Raw genomic sequence first — 25762 nt, forward strand, 5'->3', positions numbered from 1 at the left:
TTTGTTCTTTTTAGCTTTTTCTTTTTTTTTTTTTTTTGTTCTTTCTCGTACTTGCTCGTCTCGTACCACAGCGAGCTATGTAATCCTTTTAGGCCAGGGCTGAAAGTCAACCCTCACTCCGCTAGGACGTATGTTGCGGAATCTCATTTGGTTGGATGATTCTATCCTCCGTGGACACACGATAGGAATGCAAAGCACCGGCTCCATTCAACTCCTCGCACAAAACAGCCTTTCTTCCTCCTCAGTCATCCTGACCTTGCCACGACGCTTCACAATCTCCTCAATTACAGTAGGTTGGAACAGGAGACTGATATCTTGACTTCTGCTCCGCTGCATGTTAAGCAAGCATTATTTGGCCCGTCTTCATGTACATCCCCAGTGTTATCTGGGTCGACACTGTGTTTTCATTTTGTTGAACAAATAATACCTTCGGAGGAAGTCGTATTTTACTGTGGGGCAGGACGGCTGCTTTTGGATGGGTTGATGTGAGTGGAATGGACATTGTGCAGGCAGCCACAGAGCTGACAGTAAGCACAAAATATATGGGACAGCGAACAGAGAAAACAAAGCCCGCGGACAGACGGACGAATGGATGGAAGTCTGATATAAGAGCATTAGATGATCAGAGTCTAATGTCATGTCTACTATCAGATGATGGGATGATTCTCGTTCGCTCAATACAGTATTTTTTTTTGTTCCAAAGCATCTCATTAAGAGATCTTTTCCTTCGGGTGTAGAGTTTGGAGAGGATGATTACATTATCTAGAAATCCAATATACTACTGAGTAAAGGCACCACAGGTAGTTAGCTTCCCTGCTCTTAAAGAAACTTAACTTTCCAAAATTGCTGTATCACAAATTCAGATGTGTGTGTTTGTGTGTGTGTGTGTGTGTGTGTGTGTGTGTGAGAGAGACTGTAATATGCAAATGAAGCAGTATCTGGAGAAATTTGCATTTCTTTGGTTTGATGGATGGGAAGGATTTAAAAGAAAAAAAAACATAGCAGAACTCTGTCTTCATAAATATGTATTGACAAGACAGTACATAATGAGACATTTTTAAATGAACAAAAAATAGCAACTTTTCAAATGCCGGCATGTAAAAAGTTCAAGTTGTGTTGTGTTGATGGTGACTTCCTGGGAAAAAAAAAAGAAATCCCAGTAGAATAAACAAACAGAAGAAATTGAGAAAAGACCAAATAGGGAGAGAGACTCCAGGAGACTGAGAGCTGTAGATTGGATTAGCAGTGGCCAAAGGCAGTTTTTTGAGTTTATAGTTATAATTTGTGAGATGGAAGTTGTTGCTCCATCATTTGTTGTTAAAGTGATGACCTCTGCGTGGTGTCTTCACTTCTTAGAGACCACTTATCAGCTCAACAGTGCAGCCAGTCACCCTGAGCTGTCTAATGATGAAGTTTAGAGTATGGTGCCCCCTTTCTCTTTCTCCTTCTCTGTTCGGCTTTAGTGGGCGGTTATGGCTGCTTACATCAACCACTGGGTACTTTCATTCTTTCACTCTGAACAAACTGCTGTTGAAATTGAAAAGGGAAAGGGAAAGAGTTTAAATTCTGAGGGAGTTAGGAGCCGGGCTAAGCCCCTTCAACGGATCTAAGCCCCTCTGACAACTGCAAGTTTGGATGGGTCAGAAAAAGTGACAATTTACAGTCCGGAATATAAACAGAAGTCTCCACCGGTGCAATGATAGTTAAAGGAGAAATGCATTAACTGGTAAGAACTAGTCCGTTAACATAGATGCGGTACATCAGATCTTACTGATGACCCCCTTTAACTTCCTCATCAATTAAAATAAAAGAAAACTAGAACTGATGCCAGTGCACAAAGGAGCAAAAACAAGAACACTTTGTCCACATGTTGGTTTGAACTTTTTTTGTTTTGTTTTGTTTTATTTAATAAAAAAGACACCAAAGATTTTGGCAGAGCTCTGCATAAATAAAACAGTGTAACAATAGTATTTTAATTCAAATCAGGACCGATCTGGTCAAAGAATCAGGAAACAAGATTACAAATCTGATCAGGCAGTTAATGCCACCTCCTGGTGCAGTTTGCTCTGAATATGTATTGGTCACATTTTAGTTTAGCACAAAAAGTGTTCAGGTTCAATATCCTGTTAGAATATCCTAGTTAAGATACTGTACTGTGGCTCATTGTCATTCATTTTAAATTTGCAAACTTACTTGGTTCACACACTGAGAAATCTGCGATCTAGATATTTAAATGTGTTGTCATTGAGAGGTGTTGTATTGTGTAACAATCACATGGTGTAGATCAAGTCATCTGGTGGACTCATCTACGATCGTCACATGAAGCTGCTGAGATTAGTCAACAGCAGGTGGAGGTGTAACAGAGCAGCTGTAGTAGAAAGTGGATCAGTACAGAAAGTAGATTCTTAAACTACCTTTCCGACATACTGCATGTCTGTCCCGGTGTACTCCTCCAACAAAAAGAACTGGTTCCACCTCCAGCCTCGTTTGGAACGCTTGAGGGGCACTCCATTGGCGTCCTCCCCTGTCAGTCCCGCAGACCCTCTCCGCCCCCCTGTAGTCCTTCGCAGGGCCCTGAACCCATAACCTGGAGAGCTGAGGTGGGCCATGGCCCACAGAGCCATCAATACGCAAACTTTCCTTCTATCCATGGCCACACCACCACAGCCTTCTGTCTTCTTCCCCCCTCAGTGGTCTGTGTCCAGTGGTCTTTGGTCAGAGTATCGGATCAGTCCTCATGCTGTAATCTACTGAAGCAGGAACGGCTCCTCAGACTCACATAGGGTGGCAACCAGCACCTGCAACATTTACACAGAAAAACAGAGAGTCAATACTGGGAGGGGAGGCAGCAATTTGTTACTGCACAAGCTCTCGTCCTGTTTCACAACCTGTAGTCAAGACCAACTCAGGGAGTTCAGAGCTTTTTGAAGATGCAGTAGAGATGAAACTCAGTCGAGTCCAAGTGCAGACCCTTCAGGTGCTTCTCAAAAATCAATAGAGATAAAGATGTATGTTCATTTCAATTTGGGTCAAAAGGTCTGAAACCTGTACACAAGGACTGAATAGAAAAAAATCTTAATTGCAACACTGTCTCCAGTTATTTTCACTTTCAAATCCTTTACATTTGCTTTACCTGTGCAAACATCTTAACGTGAATGTAATGTCACTTTTATGATCCCTAAAATAACTTCGCTAACATGCATGTTATGAACAAGCCTGCTAAGGCAGGCGATCACTTTAGAAAGCCTGCCCCATGTCCACAAGTTGCCAAAATCCAGGAGTAAATGCACACGGTCTAATAAAAACATCCTTGCTTTTAGCCTTCAGATTTCTTGTTGCCTCTTTTTATTTACAAACCTTTTCCCTTAGGTTTGGATGTCTTGTTTTCAGTTTTGGTTTTTAACTGACGTTTTTCCTTGTTCCTTCAAACGTTTCGGCCCCAAACTGAGTTCAAATAAAGTGCTGAAATACTTAGTCACTGATTTCGTTAACCAAGTCACTTATCAAGTAAATGTGCCAAACCTTCGCTTGGATTCAGCTTCTCAAATGTGAAGATTTTTTTGTAGTTTTTCTCTGTTTTTCATGTTTGGAGTAATAAGCAATTGAAACACATAGCATCCTCTGCGTCACATCACCTTGGGAATTTTTAATAAACCAAAGAGTTCAATCTAAAAATTATCATGAGAGATAAATTGATAGTGAAAAATAACCATTAGTGTCAGCCCTGCTCCTGTAAAAATCCATCTTCAACAAATCTGTTCATTAACACCGAAATACTCAAGGAAGAAGATGTTGATTAATCAACTTCAGGTCAAACAAAAGCACATGAGCAAAACGATAAAAGCAACGTGGACAGTAGAGTTGAAATCTCTGTTCTCACACACACACACATTCCCATCTAGACAAGCCCTGATATACATTCATGTGCACACACATGCTGTATGTTGAATGTCAGTCATGTAATTGATGGGCAGGCAGAGTGCTGCCTAACCTGGTACATATCAGATTAGAATTTTTTTACACATCAGTGTTTAGGCTTACGTCTTGTACAGCACATGTAGAGCTATTTTATCTCCATTAAGCCCGTGAATCAACATCTAATAGAGTGCAAGGCTCTATGTGGAGCGGCCTGTTCTATCTTTTTAAACAATCTGTTTCGGCACACTTTGTTATCAGACCCAGCAGAATGCCAATGGAGACCCTGGGCAATGTCAACCCCAGTTTATTACCTTAAGATCAGTGCAAAGATACTGAACAAAATGACTGTTTGCAAACCACAGAGAAGGGCCCTGATGTGGGCAGCGGAATATCTCGCCTCTCCGACTCTCAATCATTTCTCCCACCCTTCCCCTTTTCTTCTGTGTCTGTCCACCGTCCTCCGAATGCCAAAGCAGTGAGCGCTGGCAAATGTGAGAAGGAAACGGAACAAGAGGAACAACGTAAGACGGAGGTGGAGGAGGAGGAGGGGTAGGCAGAGAGAGAAAGAAGGCCATGTATTCTGCTTTTGTTCTCATTATTCCTCACAGGCTGGGCGATATCCAGGCTGCCAGTGTTCCTCGGCTGAGGTTTGGTAGGAGGGTTATCAGTGGGTCCGCTGGGGAGCGTCTGCAATGTTCCTCCGTATCACACGTTCTCAGAAGGCATGGGAAAAGGGTGGGGAGGGAGGGAGGGGAGAGGGGAGGGCAGTCTCCCCCCAATGTATGGCAGGTCTGGTCGGCTTCCCTCACACAGTGTGTGGGGGAATGAGGAAACGGTGTCTCCGGACATGAATTAAGTACCCTGACCTGCATGCAGGAGTAGAGGCAGACAGGCTGAAGGGAGTGAGGAGGGAAATGGAGCGAGAGAAGAGGGGTAAGGGAAAGGTGGCAGCTGAGGGGGGTGGAGGCGGGCGGCGGGAGCTGTCACAATACCGCAACTTTGTCTTGGATACTAGTGCTAAGTTTAGTATCTGAAAATCTGATACAACACACAGAGAAATGCCATCAAGCAGCGTCACAGAACAACCGCTGAGCTTTATACAAACAGATGTCTCCCCGCATCGATTGGGACAGCTTTGTAGCAACTTTTGTGCAGGGGTTTTGATGTCGACTGGGTCTCTTTGTTGGCTCGATAAAACAAAAATACAGTAGCTGCACATTTCACTCTTATGCCCGTCTGTCAAGCCACTTGTGGTAAGGACAGATTCAGTTCAAAACATAATGGAGAGTTTGATAGTCTGTGTGTTTACAGCTATTTGCCTCTGTCTGTTCCACTGGCTCATAAAGACAGTTTGACTATCTTGTTTACTCCCCCCCCGACAAACCCATCCCAGAATGCACCGAGGGCACAGACTCCAACGTCATGGAAAGACTCTTGCTGACAGCAAACTATTCTTTTATCAACAATGCTGTGGTGTACCTACGCACACCATGGTCTGAATAGAGGATGTGGTATCAACAAAACAGTAACTGTCAATTAGTTTATTATCTATAACTAACACGTCATTATTTATCTTTGCTCAAAGTCCAAGTTGAGTACAGATAATTTTGGCCTTTCAAAATAAAAGGGAGCCACCTCAGCTGTTCAGGCTGCTTGTATTTTGGTTAAGAAACATGAGGATAGCTGCTGCTGGGGCACAAGATGGCAGGTGTGTGCACTGCATTGCAGGATGCTGGATGCCTTCCTGAGCAAGCATGATGACGACAAAATTGTCTTCATGAACTCCTTTAAACAAATTCCAACCCCTGTGTTTGTTTACAGCCTCTGGATGTGATGGTGAGGCGGAATTGCAGCATGCAGAAACACTCGCTAAAAAGTTTTTGGTATCAGATGTAGTTAGCGTGACGACACTTGGGGGCAAAAAGGGGAGAGAAAGAGAGAGAGAGAGAGGGGGAATGAAGGAGAGGTAGAAACGTCCTGTCAGAGCAGTGTCAGCAGTCAGACCGGCCCATCCATTACGCTACCTGTCTTCCAATGGCAGCCAAGGCATGCCCTGCTTTCCCCTTATGAGGCAAATTGCGAGCAGTTGAAGCTGGGGGTTAGGTCCCTTCTTTCTCTTTTCCCTCGTGCGTTGCAGTTTATAGCTCTCCCCACCCCAGCTCACTCCCACCCTCCCCCCTCCTGCCTCAACATCCCATCCCCATCCCCCTGTCTCTGCCTACTTTGCTTGCATAGGCCCTAGCTGATATGCATTATCGCTGGGCTTTTCGCTGAAAGCCAGTCACTTTGCATGTGTCCTCTGCCTGGCTCAGCACGGGAAGGGGGAGGGGGGGAGACTCCTGGGTCAACAGTGCGTGTGCTGATGGAGGCAGGTGAAAGTGAGATGGACTGTCAGGCTTCTTAATAACACCCGCAGAGAAATAGTCTCTCAGACCACCACGCTCTACTTTCTCTAAGCTGCAACCCTCGTGGCAGAAGCTCTGCTTCCTCTCCAAATTTGCAAGATGACTGGATGATTTTTCCCCACTTTCTCTCCCTCTCTCTCTAGTATTTCCCTTTTTAGTCCCCCCCTACTCCCAGCACACTCGACTTTATGAATTTACTTAATTGACGCTGGTGAGGAGCATGTGGGACTTTGAGCTATTGATTTGCTCTAGGCTTCAGCATTGTTGGAAATACCAGTCAGTCTCTTGGGTAGACTCATGAAGCTTTCTACCTCGAGTCCCCCCGCACTGGGAAGCCGGCCTTTTCAATGGATTTCTTCATAATGTCACTGTGGAAAGCTAATGCTTTCACTGTATGGAGGGCTCCGTCGTCCCTAAGGAGCGTTCGACCCTTGACCACATTTGTCATACCCTGGAAGCCATATTGTACAGCTCCCTGCCCTGATAATTCTCTTGACAAGGGACTACGACCAGGAGTAAGTCAGCTAAAGCTTTATTTTGCTACGTCAAAAAGTGTCACGGCCGGTTAAGAATGCTATAGTCCCACATGTAGCCCAGTGGCTATGACAAAATGCCTGCCTCTTTACATTTGTACTGTACAAGAATGAAGTTGAAAAGAAAAGATGGAAGGAGACTTAAGGGGAATTTAAGCCTGGTGTCTTTCAACTTGGGTCTTATTTGTGATGTTGGCCTTCATTTCTGTTGGCACCCAGTTAATTACTCAGATTAATGATGATGATAATTTGGCAACATTGCTAAGAGTAGGTCAAGAAGTACAAGGACAATAAGTTTTACACTCACCCTACACTAAACCCGGTCTAGCCTCCCTTATTTGCAAGGAAAAAAAGAGGGAAGCAGTAAAATTATTACCCTAATTATTTAGGGCAAGCATCCATCCCAGTTCACAGACTGAAGTCCTGATTCATCTTTGACCTTTTCTACTTTTGGTTTTTGTGGCTGGTTTAATTACAGATTATCAACATTTATGGTGTTGCCAGTTTTACTTCCAAATAAAGCTCCTTATTGTGGCAATGTCACTGTGACATTGACAATGTCACTGTCACAATACAGAGCTATTAAAGGTCCCATATTTTACACTTTTCCAGTGTTATATTTGAAGTGTTGATATCCAAATAAATAAGATATATTTGTGGTTTGAAGAACCAAAATCCATCTCAGTATAGTTTTACATCTCCCCCAGGCTTCTCTCTGGAGCTCTAGTAACAACAGTCAGTGAGCCAATCAGAAGAGAGGATCTGAGCCCCTCTTCGGATTGGCTGAATGTTTTCTGTGTGACTGAATAAAAATGTAGCAGATTTCAAGTAAACACTCAGAGAAACCAAATCCTGTAAGGTTGGATGATGGGTCCAGGTTGGCTGGGCTTGTGGCATGACTTAAAGCAGTGACTGCTCTGTTGTGACATCAGAAAGTTACAGAAGTCCCGATGGCTTGATTTAAGGCTCAGTTTCTGAATATAGGCTGTGTGCATTTCTCTGTGGACTGAGGCTTTAATACTTCCACAGTATTAATATAGAACCTAGACCTGCTTTATAATCAAAAACACGTGGAAATCTCACTTTATACAATATGGGACCTTTAAAACTCTTGGAAATTAAGGCCAAAACGACAAACCCAAGTAGAGGTAAGGTGGAATTTCTTTTAAAAAACTGAAAGTGCAGCAAGACTGTGTAACCATGACAGAGAAGGAGTGTTCTTGTTCACAGCCATCTTCCACGAACGCCCGTCCCTGTAGGTGATTTTTGAAAAAGAGCCACAGGTCTCGTCTTTCCCTGTTCGCTTTCTCAGGGAGCACCATCATCATAATGAAGGTGTGTAATAGAACATGACACCATAATTATATTCTCCCAGTTAAGAGGCAGTGTTTACAACAAGCACACGGCTGCCTTTATTTTCCCCCTCCCTTCACACACTCACTTTCTCTTTGTCTCGCTCTCTCGCCTGCCCCGTCTACACTTCATATCATGTGCCATTTAATTGCATTTTTTTTTTAAATTCTTGATGAAAAAATGAAAAAACTAAATTGCTTTAAATTGCCTGTCACAGATTGTGTGGAGTCGCCATAGAGCAATAAGACTTGTGCATTGTGTCGGGTGCTGGGTAAGCAGGATTAATGTGTCCGCTGCCAATTTTTTCGAATGGCCCGTGATTCCACGCTCAAAGAATTGCCTGGGATAACATTTTTAATCAGAACAATTAGCTATTAAATGTATCTATTGGCTTTATCGAACACAGGACTGTGAGGATAGAGACAGGGACACAGAGAGTCACACAAATGCATTTGTCAATACATATTGGATCTGGCCAGCTAATGGCCTTTCCAGTGCGCATATGCGATTAAACACAATAGGCCTGGGTGGCATTTTAGGCTAATCTAGACTTGTGAGTGACCTCTTAAAGCAGGCCTACTCCTCTTGTCTCCTTCTTACCTTCTTCTACCTTTCCCACCTTCACTTCTTGTTTTTTTCCGTTTTCATTTTCCCCTAACGAGGGGTATGAGCGACATGGCAAAGCACCCTATCGTGCCCGTTGAGCCGAAGACTTCCACAGCAACCCAGAAAGAGCCCCAGGGGTGCAATTAAAAGTGAGAGAGGAGAATGTCAGCCAGGGGGGTGAGCAAGGGAGAAGAGCAGGGGTGAGGGAGGCAGGGGCGGGAGCAGGAGGGTTGGGCACTGGTGCCACAGGTAACGTGGTCATGTAACAATCCACAGAGGAGGCCCTTAAAGGCTGCTAATGCGTGGAGGTGTCAGCAGTAGCTTGTTCCACCAACGCTGCTCTCTTTGGCCTCCTCACTTCCTGCTCCTGACCTCCTTCCTCCGCCTCCTCCTCCTCGCCTCCTCCTCATCTCAGACTGAGTTTGTTAAGAGGACTCAGACTCAGAGGAGGTGTCATTCACAATACATGTTATGCTGCTTGCTGGAGAAATTTACAGATAAATCCCAGGTGTGACTTGGGGAACCGTGCGCTCGCCCCAAATCTGGGGCTCTCCATTTGTCTTATTGCCCATGTGGGTTAGTGGTTCACAACTGAGTTCCCGGTGGCAAATTACCAAAAACTGTATAACAACTGTATAAAAACAAGCCTGGTGTCCCTTGTCCTTGCAGCAAAATGTGAGCAAACAGAGAAAAAAAAATTCCCTCAGAGCCCTGTCAATATATATTGATCTTTTGTTCAGCTGAGAAACAGCGTCTAGACACACTGCCGCATTGTCTTGAAAATAACTTTAAAAAAATAACCCCACTCCAATATGACGTTCAGACGCGCAGGCCTTACAGATTAAGGCACGGAAATTGATCACTAAAAGAAGATTTCAGACAGATGGGGGATATTACCACAAGGAAAATAAAACGTGTCTACAGATTGAGGAGGGCACAATCATCATCATAAAATGCGGGCGAATAAACAGATGAAAATCCCCAGTCAAATTGGAATGCAAAGCTGAACCGAAACTCCTGACTGAATGTCAGCACTGTAGTGCAAAACACCGGAGTCCTCTAGTCGAAATTAGGATTCAACCTACAACGCTGGAATAGCACCAAGATTTAGTTAACGGTTCTCTAAACCCTCTTTCTGCTTCTAAATAGCACATTAAGTTTCACTTCAAGATGTGTTACCGACATTTCAACTTACTCTTACCAGTATGATCCCAGTTAAAGGATGTTATTGGATATTTACCCACAAACTTCCCTCATGCCTGAGGGAGAAAAAACCTTCAGGCAACAGCTTCTTTCTTCACAAAAGATACACAAAGTCTTTGACATGAAACCCTCAAATTACAGACTTATGGGGTTAATTAGTTTTTTCTGATTATACAAGGCAGAGAGGTGACACCGTGCCTTTGCTGTGAATGACAGTAATCCAAACAAATTAGCTCATACTATGCCTGTCAAAGGCAGAGGTGTGCCCACAGCATTCATCCCAGTGCACCGCTCCAGAGCTCACTGCAAACACATTACCTTGCCTCGCTGCCCAAATGCATACCAAATAACCCATATAAATCATACAATCTGGGCCAAGTCAATGAGAGCCCCCTATTTTCCCTGTTTTCTGCTTATTTCCACAGTGCCATCACTCAGCAGCACTCGCATCACTCAGTCCGAAGCTCTCACAGCCATCGTCGGAGTGGCCCAGTTTAGAACCCACAGAGGGCTCCTGAAGTAACCCTTCCTCTAGTGCACTTGATTTTATGTCTCCGCAGTCTGGACTAAATTGCGGGTTGCCAGCTCTCCACACACCTCTCTTCCCTTTTCTTCGTCCCTGTTGTCACTTTGACAAAAACAAAGATGGGCTTCTGTGAACCTGGGCCAGTGTTTACGGCAGTGTTTGCAATCGAGCAAACCAGCAGCTGAAGAGGACCCTCTCTCAGCGCATTATTTTAAAGGGTCCCTCCTCTCCAAAGTCACTTCTGATTCTCTTAGTGTATTAGGGTGCCACAGTTTTGTTCCAGCTCCAGTGCCAAATAATGATTTCAGCGTTGAAATGTGGTATTGAACTGTGCCATCATAAACAACAGAGTCTCTCACTTTTTAGAGAGCAGTTTCTGATTCCACTTCTCAGAATTAATTGACTAAATGGGAGCTTAAAGTCATTATCTCCCCTCACCAGTTCTCCAGTCCTGCACTAGGGGCTAATAAATCGAGGTTTGATTTCGCTAAATGTCCTCTCACAGATTAATAACGCCTCGTACCCTGGTGGCAAACAGATGTGGTCATCCTTGCTCGATGGCGGAACAAATGGGCACGAGACATCCTCACAAATAAAGAGCAAAGAAATAATAGCTCACTGGCATTCATCCTGTGACACTTTAGCAGATGAGACATCCTCAGTTGTTTGCTTTCCTGTGTGTTCACCAGAGCACATGTTTTGTCACCAGCGGCAATGTGGTCTGACACAGCTCTCTTCTGAGGGACTGACAATGACAGCGTGGGGGAGGGATGGGAGGACGGAGGAGGCTCAATGGAGGGGTCTGCCGGCTTCCTGCTTTCCCCACTGTGGCCTTTGTGGTAATACACTGGTGGTTATGGGAGCCTCCATCTCTATGCAAATCAGTGTTTGCTTCCCGAGTGTTTGTGTGTGCCATGTGCAGTCAAGCACACGAGTCTGTTTTCCGTACATTCGGCGCTGCAAAGTCTGAGGCAAAAGGCCAGAGCCATATCAAAGTAGGAATAATACTCTGCTAAAGTTAAAGGCTGATGTTTCTATATCGATAATTATGTTTACCCCCTAATAATATTGCCCTACTAGGATATTAGATCATGCTGTAGCCTTTGCTTTTCAATGAAAAGTGCGTCTCTGGAAGTAGAAGCACTGATTGGACTACGCAAAGGTCAAACTTTGCACAGCGAATTGAAAATCAGTGAGGGAGTTGTGTTCCCACGTTTGTCTCAGCCTCCCTGTTGTGACAATTACAGGAGAGGGAACGACGTGGAAGCACATTTCCATTCAGGCGTATATCGACTGTAACAGCGGGTCAGCAGCAAGACAGCTACAAACACAATTGTCACACAACACTAAATAATACATGGAGCTAAAACAAAGACATCACACACCTAAAATATGGCCCCAATAAAAGGCTGCGTGGAGAAAATGTGTCCCCCCCTTCGACTAAGAGTAATGACCTTTCCTTGAAGCCCACCATAAAATAACACAGCGACAGTTAGGAGCACCTGTTTTTACATTATTAATAGTGGAGGCTTCACATGCACTCAAAAGCTGGAGAGGGGCACTGAGTCTCTGGCTTTTGACTGTTCTTAAATTGGACCAAAAAAACTCTAAAACTGCACCCAACTAAAACCACTGAGGCATTGGAGTGTTAAGAAAGCCATTTGTCACAGGCAGGACTTCTGCCAGGGTATCAGCCCAGCCTTGGGATAAAAAACAAATGGAAATAATGTGAATTGTATGAATACCATTCAAGAATAAGCCACGCTATTTGTAATGGCATCTGAATACAAATGCCTCGTATAAAATACGTATTTCGTTAGTGATGCTGCTCAAGAAATTAAAGGGGGATATTTGCTGGCTTTTCATTTCTTGTGCTACGCTTTCAATGGATCCTGCAGTGTTGCTGCTAAAATATGGGTCTTTCTGCACAGTTCTCAATCCAGTCACGTCAAATGGGATTCAAGTGTCCTCTGAGATGAACAACAGACGGCCATGATCTCCTCTGACCTTAACTGTGACTCATGTTTATTTACCTCAGCTAGTTATCCCTGAGGGACGGCTGCCTCATCACTGAAATGAGCGCTGTGATGGGTCGTTTTTTTATTGCCACTCCTGGGAATGGACAACTCTAATGAACAAAGAAGCCTGATTGATCCAAGTTACCATGTGATTCCAGAGCAATGCAGAGACACACAATTCAATATGCTGGCATGCCGGTGGAGCACCCCTTGAACTTTGCTGTACACACATCTTTAATCACACTCACCTTTTCTCATGGCTGGTGTGACTTCCAGCTTATTTGTAATTACCGAGCTCCTCGGGAGGGTTGGCTCAACAACAGGCCCGGCCATAGGTCAGGGAGAGATACTGTAGCCGGCCATATGGGCTCCAGGGCCCAGGGGCAGAGAGTGGGTGGACGCCGGCATTGGCATCGGGAAGTTACCAGAATGGCTGGAGCAGGAGATTGAATTATTCGGAGACAGGAGACAGCCTTATCGAGCCGCAGCCACATGGCACTGACGTTTGCACCCAGTTTCTATTTCCCATTTCACACCTGGACTATTGCCAGATAGGATATGTTGAGCCACCTCATTTTACCCCCAGATTCACAATCGCCAGCCACCAGTCAAAAGAGGGTATAGCATGTTATCTATCACCACCGTACCACCCGCGGCACCCTCCCCTCTATCCTCGAACCATCTCCTGTTTCCCCCCCACCCTTGTTGTCACCAACGCAGCAACAGCCAGTGGGTTATTACAGATAAACAATCAATACTGCATTAACGTTTCCACGGAGGCTACCTGGAGTTAAACAGGCAGACGAGGAAAATAATTCAACCCAATGTCATGGGTGGACTTCAAGCTACCAATCTTGCTCATGCTTATGAACTGGCAAACCGATATCACACACACACACACACACACACACACACACACACACACATATATATATATATATATATATATATATATATATATATACCTTGAAAATTCAGGCCACTTTCTTTCATTATCCTCAGCCATCATTTCTTTGTGTTTGAGGTCACCAGATACATTTCTTTTCCTTCCTCTCCTCACTGGTCACAGAATGAAACCTGGCTGCATTATAGAAGTAATACCCCACTTTATAGCAAAGGTGACCATGGATATTGGAGAGCAGGGACCCATACGATCGATTTGGAGCGAGGAATGGAAATTCTAACATGATTCCCAGCCAGGCATTTTAACTCAGAAGTATTGGACCCACTCTTTTGATGACTGCTTCCAACTCGACTTACTACTCCATCTCAAAAATCCTGATGACGTCTTTATTTAAGGGAAAGGGCAGTTGAGTGAGGCAAGCCCCGGTGCCCTGCTGATGGCTGTGTGGTCCTATTGCTCTTTGCAAAGCCTCCATGCAGCACATTTGCATCTATATTCCCAACGCTGCCATTGAAGAAAAAGACGGCTTTTTGTTCAGAACCTCTGTGAAAAAATGAAAACAAAGGCGTTCTTATGAAGAGCCTCTCTCTCCCAGACTGGAATTAAATACTCCTCATTCCATCCTCATTCATTAGCCCCCACGCCCACAACCCTTCCACCGTATGGGGGTATGAAATACTTTGCACACACACACACACACACACACACACACACACACAATAAAGGAGTTGGACTTGGCTGAATGATTGCAGAGACTGTTTACTAATACTGCTGCTCACTCTGCTTTATTACAGGGTGCCAGGCTTTCCATTACTGCAAAGGGAGAGAGAAAGAGAGGGGGGAAGGGGCAGAGGAGGTGGGAGCGGACAGAACAGAAAGGAGAGAGGGAGAGAGACTGCCAACGTCAGATTAAAAGAAGGAAAAAAAAAAAAAAAGAATGGCTCAGTTGATTTACACCTTCATTACTCTCCCCTAACTCTGCTTATTGCAAATCATGATGCTGCTTTATGAGCTGAATCCTCTATTACGACAAGGCCGGGAAGACAGTGCTTTAGTCCATAAAGCAACCGTACAGTAACCGCCACCCACCAGCACCCGACCCACTCATCCTACCACCCAGCTGCAAGTGGGAGGGGGGGGGGCAAGACCGAGTCGCAAAGTCGCTACCGAAACTTGTTCCAGTGCACAAACCCTGAGCTCGCTCGTTTGCTTGCTCGCTGTCCCTTTCCTGGCCTCGTGCCCGTGGACAACACGCCCAGATTTCTCCGAGCCAGATGCCAAGGAAGTATGACTTAGTGAGTGCAAAGCTCTGTGGCTGCACTGGGAGAGGAACACACAGCGAGTGTTTAATGTTAAGTGAGCTGTGCCATATTTAAGTCAACAAACATGTAGGGCACTGGGGGTGTGTGTTTACCACCTCCCCACCACCAAGTGAGGAGGTGCCACTGATGCGTTTACTCAAAGAACTTTTGGGGGGAAATGTGTGTATTTAGATAGAGACCACAATGTATCTTCTCACTCGTTTATTGAACGAAGGGGAGGTCTTCGGAGCACGTTGCTCTTTTTCTTGCAATGATTGAATTTGTTTTTGTGTGCGTGTGTGTGTGTACGTGGCCAGCAAGTCCAAGAAGAGAACGATGGAGGAAGGCAGGTGCAGGACCTAATAAATCAGGAGGTAGGTTGAGGCGTGTAGGTGAGTGCGGGTGTCAGTGTGCTGATGTAAACAGGGCACGGGTGCATGAGACATGCTGGATGAAGGTTTGTTATGTGTATGTAACACGCTGCTCCGGCCTGGCCTGTCTGACTCCCATCTGGAACAGGGTTGACAGAAAAGTTGACAGATGCTTCACCAACGTCCATTATTTATGAGACTGAGGAGACCACACTGCATTTCACAAGTGTCTGCTTCTGCTACTGTAGGTCGAGTTCTGACATTGTATTCTGTGTGTGTCCACATGTGCGCACACACACACTTCCACTTGCTTCCTGGTGTTTTGTGGGCAGCAGATGAGTGGGAAGCTGAATGTACAGGTTTTTTTTTTTTTTTTTAGATTTGCTCAACTGCACGAGTGTGTGCTTACATATATTTGTGTTTGTATTCGCTATAGTGTATGCCTGACCCAAGTAACCACTTCACCTGCCTCTGTGAGTCTAACCCTTGACCCCTGGAGTGTCACTAAATCCCTGCTAGACAGGCAGCCCTTCAGCTCCTGCATGGAGGACCAGCAGACTCCAGCTCTCTTAAAACCCACTTAGAGGCTTACAGCTGGGAGGCCCGACCATCGGATTGAATTAAGGCTATGATTAATTGAATCTAGTGGTGAGTAACTTGAGTGACTGATGTCTCGTAGGACCAAAGGTCTAGACACAATGCTTCAGAATAAAGCTATATTCATTCATTCAGTGACATCACAGGCGGTTTCAGAGTGCCTCAGGCATGGATGGTTGCCTTTAATATTATTGCTTGGAGAGCTGCTTTAAGCCTAATACCACCAGCAGCACTGCTGCAGCTGCTAAGAGCGCCAGTGTTAATGAGAGGCACAATATAATTAATACAAATGGAATGTTTAATGCAGTTTTTCCATTTCAAAGAAATTCCCCTGGCATTTTTCCCAACAATGAATTCAACTCTCTTGCATTGTCCTCGGGCAAACAATAACCCAAGTTTGGCATCGCCTTCATTAGATCAAACTCAATTATTGCAGAGCGCTTGCAGCTCCTCCAGCACAGGGGTGTGTTCTGAGGCTGCCTCCTTTAGCAACGTGAAGGTCCTCTGGCAGGTCCTGCCCCATTTGTCTTTGACGGACAGCGGCGTCAACCATTAATTGGCAGCCTTTGAGACCTGTACACATCCGTTGTCACTTATTCATGTCCAAGCAGAGTGTTCAGCTGTGAGGGGTCTCAAAGAATGACCTTTTCTCAAAGGAGACGGGTTTCCCCTTCTCTCTGAGAGACGCCCTGGGTATTATTCAGCCCGATACAGCCGAGCACTGTTATCACTGCATGTCCCATGTTGCTGCAGAAAGCTTGTATTGTGTCCATCCCTGAGGAATATATATGGTCCCTGAATGGTACGCATGCTTTGATTCTGCAGGTAGTTTGTGTGGAGCTCTTTCTATTTCTCCTCATTCACAATGAACCATCCTAATGTTTTGAGAGGTAGCAGAACAATAGCAGAAACCTCTCTTTCTCACTCTGGGGATAGAAAGTAAACAGGACCTTTGCTGATGTGTTTGCCTGTTCATTTACAGCACCTCAGAATGCAGTTTGCACATTGTACCTCTATGCAAAAAAAAAAAGAAAAAAAAACTCACAAAGGCATTCTGCAGGACAATAGCATAGTGGAGGAAACAGACACACAATGGAGTCCAGATATCATTCACAACATAGACAGGAGACCATTATCCACAGAAGGAGGGGCCCGTCTGAAGGTGACAGGTTTGGGAGACAGAGGAATTGTGCGCAAGGTGCTGCCACCAGGATAACAGCCTCCCTGAAGCCTAACCTATAAGGACAGGTTTGTGTAGCGCCACTGCCCGCTGGGTTGAGGTGTTACACGTCATCTGCAATAACCTGGGTCATTACTCCCGGAGGCTGTTAGAGGGGAAAATCACATCACTCTGCTTTCACCGCTGCCAAGAAAAACTGACACGCTAAAAGTCACACAAAGACACACCTCAATATGCACACGCACGCACAAAGGCCCAACAAACAGCCTCACCGTCACCGTCTCTCACAAACAAAAAACACACGCATATAATTACACTCCCGCAATCTATCACATACTGTCAGTGGTGTCTCGGGGGTTAACATACCAAGTGGCATCCCAACAGCGTCCCACCAGCCAGTGTTGCCTGAAGCTGACAGCTCTCGCTGCGGCTGCCTTGCAGGAGTTAAGCAAGCATCATTATCGCCTTCTCTCGCCATACCTCTCTCTACTTGGAACAAGCGTAACGCTCTTTCAAAGTCTCCCTTCTTTTATCCACCACCCGACCCTTTCCCTTCACTGCCTTCTGTCTTCATTGTACTCCAGTCAGGCGCTAATGCTCCTTGTCCTGTGGCTGGACTCTCTGATCTCCTATTACCCTCTCGTCATCCGACAGTCAATATTTTCCCCCCTCGTTCCCGACCAATCCTCCCCTCTCCTTCCCTTTGCTTTCACAAAAGTCTCAAAAGTCAGACAGACAATGTTGCCGCCCCCCCCACCCACACCCCCTCCACCCACCCACACCCCCTCCATTCCTTCATGCACTTGCTCATCTTCCATACTCTTATTAACTGGCTGTCATGTTCTGCAGCCTTCCCCCAGACAGTGTTTAGCGTTCCTCAGTCCACTTACTGCAGCCGGAGTTAAGCCTCTGGGCTTTGCACAGACAGGAATCCAACTAGAGGGGAAAGGCAGGACCTGCGGACATGATCTGTCTGCTGCACTCACTCACACTCTTCCTCCTGCACGAGCTACCTCAAGGCAGGGCTGAAGTGCACACATCATAGAAGACATTACCTCCAGTGGGTTTTTTTTCTTTATTGTAGGACAAAGGAGAGTAGCAGAGTAGTAGAAGTCAGAATAATTTATTTTGAAAGTCAAATTACCTAAAGATTATGATTTTTTTTCATTATCATTAAATTACATAATTTTCCATGTTTTACTAGTTAAATATCTCAAAAGTTTGACACTCCCCCCATTCGGCATAAAAAGTATGTAAAACATAATTTTGACAAAACCACCTCATCTTTGATGAATGAAGTTTCTTTTTGCGATGGATCATTCCAGCCACGACACAGTTTTTACTGCTAGCTACTACATAGGTGTGTCCAGGACTACATTTTGCCATGATGACACACACACACACACACACAGACAGAAGGTGAAAACAATGCCAATCCTGCGGGTGCAGCTGGTAATCAGTGGGTACAGTTTTACCTCTGCAGAGGAAGTTGTATTGTCACCTTTTGTCAGCGGGGTGTCTGAGACACTCATGAACAAATTTCCATGAAATTTGGTGGAGAGATCAGCCTCGAGCCAAGGAACAGTTGATTAGATTTTGATAGTGATCTCGATCTGTCGATCTGTGATTTCCACTATTAGATGATCATTGCGCCCCCCCCCCCCCATATTGGATGTAGAGATTTAATTCCAAATCCAATCCAAAGCCTACCGGCACGCTCGCAGGGTCAAGAAATCGATTTCACCTCAAATTTAAGTGAGAGGGAATGTTCTGCGTCCTTGAACGTGGCTTCCTTCCTTCTTTTTGCTCAGATTTAGATGGCACCAGAACAGAATTCAACTCCCAGGCACAACTGGGCTTTGTGTGGAAGCTACAATACTGGATTTGTCATCTGCCCCCTCCTTCTTCACCTTCCCCCTTCCCAGGGCAAATGGTGTAAGAAATGAGATGTGGCTGGTGGATAGACTTTCATGCCCCTGCTTCACCAGTGTCATTTCCGCAACTCTGAAATTGTGCCATGGTCTACAGGGCTTTGTTGTAAATCACTATCTCCCACTGTCAGACTGCAGTCTGCTGCACACTGTGGATGCCTGGCTTTCTGCTGCCTCCTGGGTGACTAATATATCTTGTTAAATTGTGCTGAGAAGCGTGCGGAGAACTGTACACCTTGCCTCTTTGTACTATGTTTGTTTACTTGCATTTGTGCCTGTGTGTGCGTGTGTGTGTTTGCGTGTGCCTACTTCAAAATGTGTGTTAGCCCTGTGTGTCTGCATTTTGTGACTGAATAGGTAGGTGGGGATGTTACTGTCGCAAATATGTTTGCTAAACTCCACAAGTCTGTCAGGCTTTGTCGGTAATTCAGTTAGATTGCTATTCGGCCAGCTCCTGCTCACCGCCACTACAGTATCGGAGTTGTGAAGCTATCTCTCAGCCACTTCATAATTAGAAAAGCTGTGGAGCCAAGCCACGGTTTCAGGGGGAAGAGGGAGAAAAAAGCTGTTGGCAGACTGCATTATTCAACATTGGCAGCAATTTACTCCGTTTCCCACCCCAAAGACATGAATCTAAGTGTTTTCATAGTCACATCCGTCCTAGTGTGTTCTACTGTATAAAGCTGGACTATTCTCTTATCACCAGCTCTTAAGCCATGCACTGCATACTATCAGCTTCATCCAGCACTGTACGTACAACACAGCACACGCGGCGCATCTCTCCAACCACTTTGAAAACAGATTTATGAGTATATTTCTCTGTAATTGGTGTTCTCCTGCACAAAGCAGGGAGAGATAATTACCCATTGTTAAGTGAGGTGTAAATTGTCTGATCCATGTGTATTTATCTCCTCAGCACACAGAGAGCAAAATAGGCCTTTTTAGGGGGGGGATTTAGTCAGACTCCACAGTGACGTTCTACTCTCATGGCCACCATCCAGCTCTCAAATCCCTTTTGCTGAAACCTGTCGAGAAACAGCCTCGCAGTGGCTTAACTGTATCCCGTCTAATTCGAACGTCTTTCTTAGTCATAGAAAATTCAATCTGCGGCTCAGGTTGACCTTCAGAGGGAAGGTGACAGCGGCCCCCGCTGATAAGCAGATTTAACAGACGTCACAATTCCTGCTTCTGTGAGAAATCATATATCTTGCCTTATTTTGGTTTCAGTGCAGTTACAGCTCTTGACTGCTCTGTAAATAGCCGTCTCTGAAGGGAATGTGTCTCATTAGCAAGGAGCAGTTATAAAGTTGCCATTTTGCCGGCAGGAAATTTGCTCGAGTGGTCACAAGAAGCCTGGAGAAATAAAAGAAAACGTCATAGAAAGAGGGGAGGAAAAAAAATAGTGCCATTCTTCTTGAAGTGGCTAAACAAGCCTGCGCAGCACAGCAGGGAGCATCGTTCTGGAAAAGAAAAGAAAAAAGAAAAAAGAAAAGAAAAAGAGAAACCTAGTTGGCTGCCACTGAAGTAGCATCTCCAGATAAATATTTGGCACGAGAAAATCTTCGGAGGAATCCCAGAGCACTCGCAGTACAAACAACGTCATGATTTATTATCACATCATACAGACCGTGACTAATGCACTCAAACAATCAAGGTGCATCTACTGAACTACGGTGCCCAGGGGTGCTCTCTGCCACTGACTTCAAACATTTGTAAGCAAAGCACACGCACACACACGCACACACATAGAGCCACTCGCTGTGCACGTGAGCTCAACAAACGTCCGCAAGTACCCAAACACGCAGGGAAGAGGAAAGAAGGCCGTGGACATTCCCACAGGGATCGGAGTGTGTGTCCGCGCACACAGCAGCCACTGGGACATGGTTTTTATTAGCTCCAGATGCTGCTGTGCAGAGGACTTGAAACATTCAATATTATGAGCGGGACACATCAAATATGATGCTGCCCATCTGGAGCACAAATAATGTAATCAGCTCGGGTCACCGGTCATCATCGTCTGGCCGTCGGGTAAACCCACCATCCTGTGACGTCACTACTCACAGGGACAGGCTGGAGCCGGCCGGCAGATTGAGACTCCAGCTTTTTTGGAATATCCCCTAAGCCGCGGAGCATGAACCAACAGAGTGAAGATATTTGGGAGAAGAGGGAGATGAAATGTGAGGGACTGTCTATTGTAATCTGAGCTCTGCTTCAAAAAATGCAGATGGCTCTGATGTGCCTACTCCCCTACCTGTCACATCAGTTCTGCAACATTACTTTTAACATCTTCATACAAAACACTCGTACACCTCGGATCACATACACATATACACTTTGTACTGTATGTTCCCTACACACATGCGCGCACACACGCACGCACACGCACGCACGCACGCACACACACACACACACACACACACACACAGACACACACACACACACACAGGAACTCTATTTGCAGAGCCTTTAAATATTCAGTACCTGCCGTGTTTTCTGTATGACTTTGATCAGTCACAGATTCTACCCTGTCCCTTTCATCTCTGAACTTCAAACCCGTGCATGAACAACCTGGACCACAAAACCTGTTCTGGTTCAGATGATCTTCTCCTTTCACCACGCTGCTCTCTACCATATAAAAAAAACAAGCTGGAAGTTGTTCAGGTCAAAAAAAAAGCAAAAAAAAAAAAAGCAGTGTTAACGCTTCTTTTTCAGAACCTACATCATTACCCATTCTCCCCTTCATAAGTGCAAGTCCTTGTTTGTAATTTAAAAAGTATGTGTGCAGAGGAGTGATTATTGCAGAATATTCCTGGGGTAGTTTGACAACTCCCCCAAACAACTTCTTGGCCGCCTTCAGGCATATTACCTCAGGCTTACACTGAGCCAGCGCACTAACTAACATGGAGCAATCTGCAGGCAACAGGAAGGACAGTGAAACTTTCCAAAGCACTGAATTCAATTTTCAGGATTTGCACAGGCCTGTTAAGACTCACTACACTCTTGCTCTGTGAAATACCTAAAACTTTTGAGGAAAGAAGCCAAGTCAATTCTTTTACAGGCCTGCCTGCATTATTCAGAGTTCATTAAATATTCATGGCCACATCACTGATATCATCTTGTTGTCAATAAGGCTTGAGGACATGTTGTTTTAGAAAAACTTGAGTCAACTCCAGGGGTGCTATCCCAAAAAGAAAGAGAAAAAAAAGCAGACCCTTCAGCTGAGCTCTGAACAGAAAAAAAGCAGGCAGCAGAGCATCACTGTGCCACTGCAGGCAACCACAGACAGACAGTCATCCGCCTTTATCAGAGCATGCTGTCCCACCTGCATCGATTCACATCCCGTGGATTTGCCACTGGCTGCTGCAAGATCATCGGTGGAAGGGGAGGGGGCTGGGTGGAGAGGAGGGGGGGGGGGGGGGGGGGGCACAAACAGATCCAAGCAAGCGTTGGAAAGGCCTGAAGTTTCAAACGTGACAAAATAAGGCGAAAAGGTGCGTTTACAGCCCAGGCCTGGATGCCATGCCATGCCGTGCCAGGCTCGCCTCACTTCAGTGCGGCGGGGGCAAACGCACCTCCTGCGTCGTGCAAGACCCCTGTACCGGAGGGAAGAAGAGGGGGGGGCGGGGAGGGGGGTACGTTTATTTCCGACAAAAGGACCAAGAATTACGCGCAGAGATAAAAGAGGAAAACAGAAAAGTTGATGAAGCGGCTGCTCATCGACCGAGCCGCGCAGGGAGCGCAGTGAACGGGCTGCCAGCGCCAACACTGACAAGTTCCCATTCAAACTCATTTCCAATTCAGAGCTCGAACTTATCCCACTAATTAGTCCACAACAGATATGGATTTTTTTTTTTTTTTTTTTTGCCCCACTCACTAATTTCATTAGAATATACACAAGCCCATATCAAAGCGACACAAGTGTTTCGCATTAGTCATTAGAGTGAGAGTGAGCAGCCCTGGATAACCCGGCGCGGACATGACAGGCTGCAAACGCCGCAGAAGAAGTAACCGGCGAAATGTGAAGCACAAAAGCAGCCCATTTCCACAGCGGATAGAAGTTGTAAGCAAAAGCCCCGCTCACCTGATAATGAAGTTTATTCTGGGAGGATTTTTTCCCGGGGGTTAGCGAAGGCGCACGCCGGAGCCAAGTGTATCCGTTCGCTGCAGATTTTTTTGTTGCCCGTGGTGTTCCACCTCAACTGCGCGTCTCAGTCGCGCTGCATCACTTCTCGCTGTGGATGTCAGGGAGGCTGAGAGGCTGAGGGGACTCAACCCTCCCATTGGCTGCCATTCACAAGTCCCCAGCAGAACACGGCACAAAAAAAAAAAAGGAGAAGGGGAGGAAAAAAAAAAAAACACGACCGACAAAACAAAAGGAGGATGGAAGAATGGGAGATTAGAGCTGTGGTGGGGCTGCGTTTCACTTCAATAATAAGCCATATGTTTTTATGCATGCGCTTTTATGTACATATATATTTATATATTTGCATAATCCCTGATTAATAGTTGCAAAGTCAGAGGTTGAGTGTGGGTTTGAATCAATCAATACATGGTTATTTTAGTAAAAGCCTCCAGTTGGATTCCCTGCTTCCTACAAAAGCTTGTAAGCCATAGATCATGTATGATTACAATAGCTAATTAAATTTGGTCGGCTCTGTATGAAGTAAATGGATAAATGCACCAGCAGATATCATGCCAGCACAAATTAGCATGTGTTTTTATACTACCATGAAACTGCAGCCTACTGCTGTTTTCTAATAATAATAATTTCCTCACCAGGCTCATGCTCATGATATCCTGGCTTTTATTTTTTTTCTTTGGTGCATCCAATAAAGAGCTGCACAATTAGTACAGATGGACAAAATTCATCAATTCTATGAATTAAATGAGTAACATTGCTGCTGCAATTACTAGTAGCCTACTGCACTTCTACTACTGATAACAGCCATGTTGTTGCTTCTGTTATGCTACTGCAGCTAATACAATTAGCATTGGTACCAACTTATCAAATGCACTCTGGTGCCAGTTTATTAGGTACAGCTGGCCAAAACTAATGCAGCCATATGGCCCCAAAAAACCCAAATAATTCCACCAATAGAAATTAAGCAAGTCATTCGCTGCCTACACTTTTTTATGCTGTGTCTCAATTCTTGTACTTCCATACTCACACTTGCTATTTATTATTAGTGTGTAAGTGCATTCACATTGACAAGTATGGCAACACGCAGTGCATTATAAGTACCTGGATGGTTCACTCAAAATGGTGAAAAAGTTGAGTGTAAAATGATGGAGTCAAGTCTGACCCTCAACGGTCACCATCTTGGCTACATAGCAGAACTTGTGAAAATGACGACTGAAGACGGAAGACACGTTGTCGGCGATGATGAAGGCCAGATTTCCATGTCACATGACACAGAGAGGCAGACACAGTAAAGTACAATGTACACGTTGACGTCAAGCGAGAAAAGCAGCTGACAGTCTGGTGACAATCGTGGTCACATGTTGTGAACGTCATTTCCAGTGAGTGTTCACTTTGGCACAACACTACCATGTTGAAATCCACACAGTGCTCCAGTGAGCATACAGTGTACACAGTGTACTACATGAGAGGGTACTGACTGAAGTATCTGATTTGAGCAGCAGCATCAGCCTACATTAGGTCCACCATGTGTTTCAAGTTTACCACATCATGTCCCCTCAAAAACCTCCTGTATCCTCTCTGCCTTTAGATGGCTAAACTTTGTTAGGGTCATTGTGTTGTGGGTGGGTGCTATGGTTGTGATTTGTTTAGTTCTGCTAATACAGTGGACGTCAGATTTCTTTTAGGAGAGGGTTAGAGGGAAATCTGATTACTGACCAAGCCTGTAAACTGTGGCATTTTAAAGTAATCAAACTAATGCAGCTCATAAATGCTTTATCCGGTGCCCTGCCTCCACCAGATTACTCTGTGATCTGTTATATTTTATGTGTAATACTGTTGTCATTACTGTGCCTAGGCTTAGCAAATTAAGGCAGAAAAATGTTCATAATGCTAGCTTATGTTCATGATGTTAATTTTGGGAGATAAATTTGTTTTATTGAATTTTAAGATTTTTGGATGGAGCGACATATGAGGAGGAAGCTCACATTCATTACAGTTTAATGATAAAATCGACTTGACTGAGGTTTTCAAAAAATCTGAATCTGTCTGAAAGAGAAAATAATTTAAACATGGACAGGAGTGAAGTGAACATTTCAGGCAGGCTGTCTCTCTGTTCACCTCAAAGCTAGACAGCTACATCTGATCAAGATTGCTGGTCAAACACTCGAGTCAAGTTTCCAGACTGCATGCACTGAAAGAATATTGTCTCTGGCTGGTCATATTTCATCACACCTCTCATATTTTATTTGAAGAACATCAGCTTTGGTCATCAAACAGAAAGATTTAGAGCCCCACAGGCGGGAGTGGACAGACTACGGAACTCTGTTTTGTTGTTTGTTTAAATGTGGTGTTTTTTCTTTTTTTGTTGTTGTGTGTGTGTGTGCGTGTGAAGAAGCATACATATTGGGATGCAGGAAGACAATAAAGCCAATTCGAATCAAATCAAATGTGTGTTTTTTTGCAGACATTGATTTTTTTTAAAAATGTGCTTTATTTTCGATGAGTGTTGATGATGATGATGATGCACGTGCCCACCACGAGGCAGACGGTGACATGATACTGCTGCAGAAGGTGTTAATGCACATCAGCAGTCGGTGGCTGTCAAGTGTGTAGCAATGCAAAGAAGAGTGTAAACCACAGTAAAAGATGCTGATTGCTTCAGTATGTTCATAAAAAGGTGCTGCAGCTGCTTTAAGGTGGATAATCTATTCACCATGTTTGTAACGCCACAAGGATGGATTTTGGTGCATTACATGGAACACGAACAAAGATTTA

General features: G+C 44.9%; 1 protein-coding gene across 1 annotated transcript in view; it reads right to left on the reverse strand.

Annotated features, from left to right (window-relative positions):
• The window catches only part of LOC139625046 (cadherin-10-like), a 53125-nt gene extending 30050 nt beyond the window's left edge, over positions 1-23075 (reverse strand). The window contains exons 1-2 of the mRNA XM_071484629.1: positions 22928-23075; positions 2415-2798 (exon numbers count right to left, since the gene is read on the reverse strand). Coding sequence (XP_071340730.1) covers positions 2415-2651 — 237 coding nt within the window. The 5' untranslated portion in view covers positions 2652-2798; positions 22928-23075. The remainder of the gene's footprint in view (positions 1-2414; positions 2799-22927) is intronic.
• Between the last annotated feature and the right edge of the window lie 2687 nt (positions 23076-25762).

The sequence above is a fragment of the Trachinotus anak genome, unplaced genomic scaffold, assembly GCF_046630095.1.
Source record: "Trachinotus anak isolate AG129_WGS33_773 ecotype Australia unplaced genomic scaffold, CSIRO_AGI_Tana_v1 ptg000009l, whole genome shotgun sequence".
NCBI classification, from domain to species: domain Eukaryota; kingdom Metazoa; phylum Chordata; class Actinopteri; order Carangiformes; family Carangidae; genus Trachinotus; species Trachinotus anak.